General features: G+C 53.4%; 1 protein-coding gene across 3 annotated transcripts; it reads left to right on the plus strand.

The window, feature by feature from the left end:
* The first annotated feature begins 279 nt into the window (after positions 1–279).
* RCN3 (reticulocalbin 3) lies at positions 280–8,785 on the plus strand. 3 transcript variants are annotated; one of them, XM_006080095.4, is made up of 7 exons: positions 280–390; positions 818–1,065; positions 2,858–3,060; positions 4,077–4,249; positions 5,573–5,633; positions 7,771–7,970; positions 8,230–8,785. In XM_006080095.4, exons 2-7 carry the CDS (start codon positions 824–826, stop codon positions 8,335–8,337), a joined length of 987 nt encoding a protein of 328 aa, XP_006080157.1. In that variant the 5' UTR covers positions 280–390; positions 818–823; the 3' UTR covers positions 8,338–8,785. The 3 variants fall into 3 exon arrangements, with proteins under 3 accessions (XP_006080157.1, XP_006080158.1, XP_044786813.1); XM_006080096.4 differs by lacking the exon at positions 280–390 and adding an exon at positions 397–538; XM_044930878.2 differs by lacking the exon at positions 280–390 and adding an exon at positions 458–577.
* The last annotated feature ends 1,648 nt before the right edge of the window (positions 8,786–10,433 follow it).

Here is a 10,433-nt window from a genome sequence, read left to right on the forward strand (position 1 = left end):
GACAAAGGGAAAGAGATAAAAATACATCTCCCGTGAGGCTTTGAAGCTAGAGCAACTGGAGGTGGTCGGGCAGGGCGCCCCGATGCCTGCCGGGAGTTGTAGTTCCCCCGGCCGTGTCATTCCGGAGTTGCCCACTTCGCCGTCACCGGGAAGGGGCGGGGCCGAGCCTCGCGGGGCCGCGCTTTCCTTTGTGGACGTGGCGAGCGGAGCCCTTGGCCCGCCCTACTCTCTTTGACCCCGCCCCGTGAGGCCCTCAAGAGCGCTCATTGGTTGGGGGGCGGGGCCTCTGCACTTCAGGAGGCGGGGCCTGACTGGTGAGCCGCCAAATTGGGCATCTTTTTGGAGAAAGCAGGGTGGAACTTAGAGAGCGAAGTGAAGCTATCTGACCCGGTAAAGGGAGGCGGGGGCGGGTGGCCTGTCCAGGCAGGACGGTTTGGGTCCGCTTGGGTGGAGGATTGGGGACCAGGCTGAAAGCGATGCCCGGGAACCTGCAAGATTTCTCTCTGGCCACGACCCTGCCCTGAACTACGCGTGGGAAGTGCGCCACGTCTCCCGCTTGAATCCTACCCTCTTGGGGGTACTTCTCTGGGACTTCCTCAGAGGATTCGGTCCCCACAGCTGGTTAACCTCTGAGAATCCTGTCTTCCTTTCCCCCTTCCTGTCCCTTCTTGAGGCCCAAACTTTGCAACCAGCTACCAGCTCTCTGTCCTGTCCTGGGTCCACCCCCCCCCCCCCGCCCCACCCCGTCCCTATCCCTCCCATCCCCTCTCTGTCCTTTCCTCTGTGACCCTGACTCCTAGCCTCTGCCACTCCTCAGGGACTGATGATGTGGCCACCCTCACTTCTGCTGCTGCTGTTGCTGCTCAGGCGTGGAGCCCAGGGGAAGCCATCTCCTGACGCCGGCCCTCATGGCCAGGGGAGGGTGCACCACGCGGCCCCCCTGAGCGAAGCCCCTCATGATGACGCTCACGGGAACTTCCAATATGATCATGAAGCTTTTCTGGGACGAGAAGTGGCCAAGGAATTCGACCAACTCACTCCAGAGGAAAGTCAAGCTCGTCTGGGGTAGGAGAGAGATGGAGGGGAAGGAGGATAGTAATTTTCAAGAGGGAGTTTAGGGGAGCCTTCAGTGAGAAGGTGATATTTGAGCCACGTGGGTATATGGGGGAATAACATTCAGGCAGAGGGAACTCTAAGTGCAAAGGCCTTGAGGCAGGAGGGGGAATGATGTGCCTGGTGTATCTGAAAAAGGGAGAGGTGTATGTGACTGGAACCCAGTGAGCAGAGGGAGAAAGTAGGAGGTAGTAGCAGAGAGAAGAGAGAGATCAGGTTGTGCAGGGCCTTTGGGGCCCCAGTGAGATGAGAGCTATGGAATGGCTCTGAAGGAGGAGGTGCCAACTTCGGTTTTAACAGGATCCCTCTGGTTGCCATGCAGGGAACAGACTATAGGGAGCAAGAAGTAGAGAGCCCATTGAGGAACGGACTGCAGTCTTCCAGGTGGGAGATAAGAGACCAGGGTATCCCGACTCAGGGTGGAGATAGCCGTAGTGGTCAGCTATGCTGACTGGAATGTTGTGCATGGATGGAGTTGGATGAAGTAGGCTAACGCGTTTGTGGTCGCGCTTACTACAATGCCCAGCACCGTTCAAAGGGCTTACCAGGCTTAACTCATTTAATCCCAACATCCTCAGTCTGAGGTATGTTCTATTATTTATTCCCATTTTACAGAGGGGGAAACTAAGGCACAGAGAGGTTATATGACTTGCCTACAGTCACACGGCCAGCAAGAAGAGGCAGCAGGATTTGAATCTTAATGTCTGGCTCTCGAGTCCGAGCTCTTAACCACAGCTCGAACCTCTGGGTAGCCGGAGCAGAGCAGAGACAACATAACGCTGGAGGGACGGGTCAGCGACCTAGGCAGGGCCATCTCAAATTGGATTCTGGGGACTGGGTCGAGGGGCTTTGGGATGGAGACAGGAAGAAGGGCTCCGTCAGCGGTCGGGCGAGGACACAGCCCAATGACGGGACGTTACCAGGGATGGGACTTGGGAACCGACAGGCGTGGCCTGAGAGAAGGGGCATGAGGTGGTGGCTTAAAGGGGCTTGACCTGAGACAGGGAGGTGTGCAGGATTAGGCTGGAGCTCGGAGAGGAGTGGGTGAAGGCCGAGCCCGCCGTGTTGGGGGTGACAGTCATAGGGCAAAGCCTGATAACGGCTAGGAAAAACCAGGCGCAAGGGGAGAGTCGCAGCATACCTCGGGACTGCAGGGATATTGGCCTGAGATAGACGCGCGCGGCCCGGGAGGGGGCGGGGAAGAGGGCGGAGCTAGAGGGGCTAGCGGGCCAGGAGATTGGCGGAGCCAGGGAAGGGGGCGGGGCCAGAGACGGGGAGCGGTCCGGACCGCGTGTTGCCGTGGCAGTCAGAGTTCAGAGTGAATCTTGGGACAAGGAATCTGCGGGCAATGGGCGCGGTGTGACTCCCTGCCCTCCGTCCCCTCCCAGCTCTTTCAAGTGAGAGATGGAACACGCTCAGGGTTGAGAGGTGGGGCCAAAGTGGAGGGTTGGACCTGGATTGTCATGGGTCCTTCCCCCAAGCCGGCGAGTTGTAGAGCAGAGCGCCAGCCACAGGCTTGCTGCATCTCGGCAGAGAGGTTATCGACTCTGGGAGCGGAGCCTGGATTGAGAGGGCGGAGCCCTAAGGTGGGAGTGGTCCTGCGATTGACAGACTCCTCCCCCCGGTTTTCCGGCGGGGACAGCATTTTCAGTCCTATATGGGGTTGTGTCTCCAGTGTCTAGAAGAAGGCGGGACCCGGGGTGGGCGGGGTCCGAGACTGACGTGCGCCCGCTCCGGCTCGCAGGCGCATCGTGGACCGCATGGACCGCGCCGGGGACGGGGATGGCTGGGTGTCGCTGGCCGAGCTCCGCTCGTGGATTGCACACACGCAGCAGCGGCACATACGGGACTCAGTGAGTGCGGCCTGGAACACGTACGACACAGACCGCGACGGGCGTGTGGGTTGGGAGGAGCTGCGCAACGCCACCTACGGCCACTATGAGCCGGGTACGCGGCGAGAACCGACCCCTGGTCCCCTCACACACCGTGACCCCGACATTTGTGACACCTTCATCCTGAGAACCTCAAGACACGTTAAACAGATCCCTAACCTTTGACTTCTGACCCTTGACCAGGGACCACCCCCAATCCCTGATCTCTGGTTTCTCATTCTGACATCCACTGGGGACCTCAGTTTCTTGACCAGGGACATCTAACCGCCCGAGCCCTATCAGTCTGACCTTTGACCTCTGACCTCTCATCCTGAGAACCCCAAAGCCATTTCCTCTGCCTCTGCCTCTGAATTCCTGCCTCTCATCACCAGGCCCAAGCCCTCTGCCCCAACACGGCTCTTATCCCCTAGCACCTGAACCCTCACCCTAACCCCACTCCAGACTTCTTCACATACCCTCAGGGGGATCGTTCCACACTCAGAGCTGACCCTGACCTTCCTTTGCTCACAGTCTCCCATGACTCCCCAGGGTCCTCAGGCTCACCCAACCTCAGCCCCACATCAGCCCCACCTCAGCCAACCTTCCACTTTCAATTTTCTGCATTTTCTGTCCCAGCTAAATGGATCTTCTGCAGTTCCCCTTAACTCACCATGCTCTGCAAACCTCTGTACTCTGCACATACAATTTCCTTTGCTGAAAATGCTCTTCCCTTCCTCTGTTCCCAGCAAGCTGAGTCAGTAAACTGCACCAGAGTGTGACTTCAGGGCCCAGAGGGCCAGTGTCAACTCACAGTCCATCCTTCCTGACTGCATAACCTTGGGCAAGTGATTTCCTCTCTCTGAGAGTCAGTTTTCTTCATAAAGTGAGGACAAACAAAATAACTCACTGTACTCGCTTCTTGGGAGAATGAATTGCAGTTTTGTAGATAAAGAGTTTAGCACATCATCAGGTCTCACTACAAGGTAGCTACTGTTAATTATTATTAATCGGTGGAGGTCTCCCTGCCGTGATTCCCCTGAGTTAGATCCCTCTATCTTAAAGCCCAGTCCACCAAGACCCCTCCTTCCCCAGGTGAAGAATTTCATGATGTGGAGGATGCGGAGACCTACAAGAAGATGCTGGCTCGGGACGAGCGGCGTTTCCGGGTGGCTGACCAGGATGGGGACTCAATGGCCACTCGGGAGGAGCTGACGGCCTTCTTGCACCCCGAGGAGTTCCCTCACATGCGGGACATTGTGATTGCTGTGAGTGGGGCCTGAGGAATACGGCTTTTCTTACCTCCCTTCCCGGAACCTAGGCTTCTGACGCCAAGACTTGCGTCCCAGCATTTACCTTGTGGGCCCCAGTGCCCACCCTCCACTCCCTAGTGTCTAATTACTCCTAATCTGGCCTCTCCTTTTCTTTTCTTTTTTTAATATTTATTTATTTATTTGGCTGCACTGGGTCTTTGTTGTGGCACATGGGATCTTTAGTTGTGTCCTGAAAACTCTTGGTTGTGGTATGTGGGATCCCATTCCCCGACCAGGGATTGAATGCATGTCCCCTGCATTGGGAGCATGGATTTTTGGCCACTGGGCCACCAGAGAAGTCCCTGGCCTCCCCCTTTCTGTGCTCACATTTGGAATCCAAGCACCCAGGCTACCTTCAGAAAATCACCCCCCTCCATAACTGCCTTAGAGGAGACTGTGTCAAAGCTGAATCCCAGGAAAATTCCAACCCTAGACATGGAGTGTCCACTCTGAAGCCATTTCTGCTTGCCCCCCATCTTCTATTACTTTATGATTTTTTTTTTTGCCAACTCTGTCTGTATTCTAGAGTGACAGGATTTTTTTTTTCTCTTCTCCCCCCTTTTTTTTTTCCACTAGACTTTAATCTCTAGAGCCATTTTAGGTTTATAGCAAAGTTGAATGGAAAGTCCAGACATTTCCCCTGTCCCCCTGCCCATGCTAGGGGTAGTTAAATTCTTCCACCTTTTCCACCTGGTGGGGGTTTCAGTATCTTTATTACATTAGACACCTCAAAGGATATTGCTCAGAATATTTTTTTAGTATTTATTTTTATGTGTTGGGCTGCGCTGGGTCTTAGTTGTGGCATGCAAACTCTTTTTTTAAAATTAATTTATTATGTTTATGTTTGGCTGTGCTGGTCTTCATTGCTGTGTAGACTTTTCTCTAGTTGCGGTGAGCAGGGTCTACGTCTGGTTGTGGTGAGCAGGCTTCTCATTGCTTCTCTTGTTGTGGAGCATGGGTGTGTGGGCTTCAGTTGTTGGGGCTCCCGGGCTCTAGACAGGCAGATTCTTTACCGATGAGCCACCAGGGACACCCTCATGCAAATTCTTGATTGTAGCATGTGGGATCTAGTTCCCCATCCAGGGATCGAACCCAGGTCCCCTGCATTGAGAGTGCAGAGTCTTGGCCCCTCGACCACCAGGGAAGTCTCTATGGCTCAGAATATTATCTACAGCTCTTGAAGAGGAACTTAACGACCAAACTCCTATTATTTTGTCCTGTTTGACTGCTTTCCTCTGTTTCTGCATTTTCTCAGCCCCGATGCCTCTTTCTCCCCAGGAAACCCTGGAGGATCTGGACAGAAACAAAGACGGCTACGTGCAAGTCGAGGAGTACATCGGTGAGTGGGCCCAACTCTCCCCCTGAGGACGCCTGTCCTCTCCCCAGCCACGGGTAGCAGCTGATACGTATCAGCCGTTAGAACAAAGACCCTCTGGAGTGGAGGCTGCCTGAATCCATTCACCCAAACACTCACGGAGCATCAGCTGTGGGTCAGGCCTGTGGGCCCTTTTACCGATGATGTATACTTGCTGGGTTTGGGCACATTTTTTTTTAATTATGTATTTTTCTATTTATTTTTGGCGGTGCTGGGTCTTCGTGGCTGTGTAGACTTTTCTCTAGTTGCGGAGAGCGTGGGGGCTACTCTCTAGCTGTGGTGCATGAGCTTCCTATTGCGGTGGCTTCTCTTATTATCGAGCACAGGCTGTAGGGCGTGGGGGCTTCACTAGCTGCGTCAAAAAGGCTCTAGAGCTCAGGCTCAGTAAATGCGGTGCACAGGCTTAGTTTCCTCAGGGCATGTGGGATCTTCCCAAATCGGGGATCAGACCTATGACTCCTGCACTGGCGAGCGGATTCTTTACCACTGAGCCACCAGGGAAGCCCTCCAGCAAATCTTGATCAAACACCCACTGTGTGCCAGGCCCAGGAAACATTTATTGACTTCCTTTGGTGTGCCAGACCAGAAAAGCATGTATCAAGCACCTACCGTGCACCTCAGTTTCCTCATCTTGTAAATGGAGATAATAGACCACCTACCATGTAGGAGCTATATATATAGTCAACCCAAATGCCCATCAACGGATGAATGGGTAAACAGGAGGGGATCCAGCCAGGCCATGGAATACTGTTCAGCTGTAAAAAAGAATGAAGCACCATCCATATAACAATGTGGATCAACCTCGAGAACATCAGGCCTTGTGAAAGCAGACATAAAAAGCCACATCGTACATGATCCCATTTATCTGAAATGTCTACAGTAGGAAAATCCATTGTGATAGAAACCAGATAATCGGTTTCCAGGGGGCTGGAGGGAGGGAGGAATAGGGAGTAACTCCCGAATGGGCACAGGTGTCTTTTGGGGAAATGAAGACGTTCTGGAACTAGAGGGAGGGGGCGACTGCACACTGAGAATGTGCTAAGTGTCACTAATGGTGAATCTTAGGTTGTCGGCTTTTTACCACAATTCCAAGAAAAAAAAAAAAAAAAGAACCCTATGTAACTTCCAGTTACTGTGGTCATCATTTCCCATAAGAAATGATGACTGGGACTTCTCTGGGGGTACAGTGGTTAGGACTGGGCGCTTTCACTTCCATGGCCACAGGTTCAGTTCATGGTTGGGGAGCTAAGATTCTGCAAGCTGTGAGGTGTGGCAGGAAAAAAGAAAAGCCTGAAGGTTAACTGGGTAATTGTGTGCCCAGCACCTGCTCCATTATTTTTTCCCCTGCTTGCTCCATCTTTGATGACATCTCTAAGACAGCTCCCTGGTTCAAACCCTGAGGAGAAGAAAGCATTCTGTCCTGATTATGGTGGCTTTGTGTCTGGTATAAAAAAAGATTTGTCTGTTTGTAATGTCTTCCGGATCTATCTGTGGGCCCTTGGGGTGAAGGGTTTTGCAAACATTTACAAATGATTGCCACAAAGGAGGGGCTCCTAGAATCTTGAGGGATGTTCTGGATGTGGTGAGCTGTTCATAGTGTAGCTTCAGAAGATCACCTATAAAAATTTTCACTCATTCCTCCTTCACATTCCTCCCCCACATGAGCACCTACCATGTGCCAAGCAGTGCACACTCTTGTGTCACGGGTGTATCAACCAAGTGGATGGATGATTCAATCAATCAAATGACCAATCCATCAGTGAAGTCAGTTTCAAGTGTAGCATAGGGATCACTGGAGAAGGGAATGGCAACCCACTCCAGTATTCTTGCCTGGAGAACCCCATGGACAGAGGAACCTGGTGGGCTACAGTCCATGGGGTCTCAAAGAGTCGGTACGACTGAAGCAACTTAGCACTCATAGCATGCATGCATAAGGGATCACCTGTAAATCAGGTTTTTTCCTAATCGGATTTAAACAGAAGAGGAAATTAAGGCAAAGGACAGGGAAAGGCCCAGGATCCGGAAATGTCAGAACCAGGCTGGGAGGTCCTGGGAACCACCCCTGATGTCACCCCCTCTCGCCCTGACTCCTCCATCCCAGCTGACCTGTACACGGCGGAGCCGGGGGAGGAGGAGCCGGCCTGGGTGCAGACCGAGCGGGAGCAGTTCCGGGACTTCCGGGATCTGAACAAGGATGGGAAGCTGGACGGGAGTGAGGTGGGCCACTGGGTGCTGCCCCCCGCCCAGGACCAGCCCCTGGTGGAGGCCAACCACTTACTGCATGAGAGCGACACGGACAAGGTGCGCGGACGGGGTCGGCTGCAGGTGGGTGGGCGGGCGCTGTGGGATGCGCAAAAATGACCAAGACTCAGGCCTGGGGCTTTGGGGTTCTTGTTTGCAGAAAGGAAGAGGGACAGAGAGTTTGAGATGGGGAGGGAGAAGAGGGGGGGGACAGGGACTCAGAGAGAGGGCGATGGCGATCGGGAGGCCATCCTTAGTTTCAGGGAGGAGCCTCCCAGATGGGGTCCATTGCCAGTCCCCTGACCTCTGACCCCCTCAGGACGGGCGTCTGAGCAAGGCTGAGATCCTGGGCAACTGGAACATGTTCGTGGGCAGCCAGGCCACCAACTACGGCGAGGATCTGACACGGCACCACGACGAGCTCTGAGCCCCATGAGCCCACTGCCGCCTCGTCGTCCCACGGGCTGACCTGGGGCGCCCCAGTGGCCAGGGCCCCACCTGTCCGGCCCTGCAGGAGGTGGACACCGACCTCAGCGTCCCCCTGCCCCTGGGCGCTCCACGGACTCACCACTGGGTCAACTTCTCTCCCTGAGACACCGCAGCCCCTCCCAGCTCCCCAAAGGGGCTCACAGGCCCAAATGATGAGATGAGGGATCACCCCTTTCTCACTGGCAGAGTCTCCCAGCCCAGACCAAGTCCCCCGACATCAGGCTCAGCCTCCAAAGGCCTCCACTAACCCCCCAGCTCCAAATCTGAGCCTCATCCCACACAACGGAGAAACACACCCCTGGGTGCCCTGAACTTGCCCCCAGCACCTACCCAAAGGATGTCTCTTCTCTGCCAGGGAGGCAATAAAATCCAGTGCCGGGGCCTCAGCTGCATGTCTCTCTGAAGGGGGGACAGGGGCCTCGGGGGCTGTGACTGGGAGAGGAACGTGTTGGGAGTTGGGGGACTGCTATGGGCTGAAGGAAGGGACTAGGCATTTGAAGAGGGGGCTCTAGGGGTTGGGCAGGGTTTGAGGTTGTTCCTTAAATTATACATAATGACCCATCTCAGGGAACCCTGCCTCCCAGGTTATTGTTCGGTTGCTCAGTCGTTTCTGACTCTTTGCCACCCCATGGACTACAGCATGCCAGGCTTCCCTGTCCTTCACTGTCTCCCAGAGATTGCTCAAACTCATGTCTATTGAGTTGGTGATGCCATCCAACCATCTCATCCGCTATCATCTCCTTCTCCTGCCCTCAGTCTTTCCCAGCATCAGGGTCTTTTCTAGTGAGTCAGCTCTTTGCATCAGTAGCCAAAGTATTGGAGCTTCAGCTTCAGCATCAGTCCTTCCAATGAATATTCAAGATTCATTTCCTTTAGGACTGACCAGTTTGATCTCTTTGCAGTCTAAGGGACTCTCCAGAGTCTTCTCCAGCACCACATTTTTAAAGCATCAATTCTTCAGTGCTCAACCTTCTTTATGGTCCAACTCCCACATCCATACATGACTACTGGAAAAGCCATAGCTTTGACTAGACGGACTTTTGTCAGCAAAGGGATGTCTCTGCTTTTTAATATGCTGTCTAGGGTTGTCATAGCCTCCCAGATACTGAGCATTAAGCCAGAATACCTGTGTAACTCATGGGAAACCTACCTAGGTTCACCTGTGGGTGATTGTGGGAAGGAAGAAATGAACACATCCCCTCCAGGCTCTGACCCAGAGCCAGGACCTGATCTCTCCCCTGTTAGTATAAAAGAAGTCTGAATTCTAACTCAGAGAAAATGGTTCTTTGAGACACACTAGTCCACCACCTTCTTGGTCTGCTGACTTTGTGAATAAAGTCACTATTCTTTGCCCTGACAACTCATCTCTGGATTTATTGGCCTGTTGTGGGAGGAGCAGTACCAGTTTTGGCAAAGCCAACTGGGAGCCTCCTTGCTTCTGGCCCACCCACCCCTGTTAGGGAATTTTGGGGTAAATCCCTAGCAGCTGGGAGACCACTTGTCCTGAGGATCTTCCTTTCAGAATTCCCCAAAGCAGCACCAGCTGCCTCATCCCTTGGCAGTTGGAGCAAGAAATTGACATGTGGGAGCCGCTGGGTTCCATACAACAGGGTAAGTCATTTCCGGAGGAAACTTTTCTTCCAGGTGGGGTTTTTTTCCTCCAGAATAAGCCAATTTGTTTTGTGTTGAAGTGGGGTACCCTGTTGGAGAGAGGCAATGATTGCTGAACTTTTCCCTGAATTGTGAACCGGTTTGTCTGATGCTGGCATTTGTGTGTGCCGTGTGCCTTTTATTTTTCTTGTGTTTCTGCCTCTGCAATTTGAGGAATGTTCTGACCATCCCTAAAGAAAACCCTCTAGGCCACATCTTGGGTAGATGATCTGATTACAGCTACAAACCCATGACTGAGAGGCACATAATACTTAATGGGTAACAATGTGTGACCACAGTACCTGTTAGGATCTCCACAAGAGGGTTGGGGAGGGGTCATCTTGGGACTCTGTGCCCCGTGTACCGTCACCTTTGCTGTGTTAG

This window comes from Bubalus bubalis, chromosome 18 (assembly GCF_019923935.1).
Source record: "Bubalus bubalis isolate 160015118507 breed Murrah chromosome 18, NDDB_SH_1, whole genome shotgun sequence".
NCBI lineage: Eukaryota > Metazoa > Chordata > Mammalia > Artiodactyla > Bovidae > Bubalus > Bubalus bubalis.

Excerpts from the sequence above, each read along its gene's own strand:
- RCN3 (XM_006080095.4), top strand. The coding sequence starts at position 824 with ATGATGTGGCCACCCTCACTTCTGCTGCTGCTGTTGCTGCTCAGGCGT. Across the intron at positions 1,066-2,857 it reads GAAAGTCAAGCTCGTCTGGG|GCGCATCGTGGACCGCATGG; the intron begins GTAGGAGAGAGA and ends TCCGGCTCGCAG. Across the intron at positions 4,250-5,572 it reads TGCGGGACATTGTGATTGCT|GAAACCCTGGAGGATCTGGA; the intron begins GTGAGTGGGGCC and ends CTTTCTCCCCAG.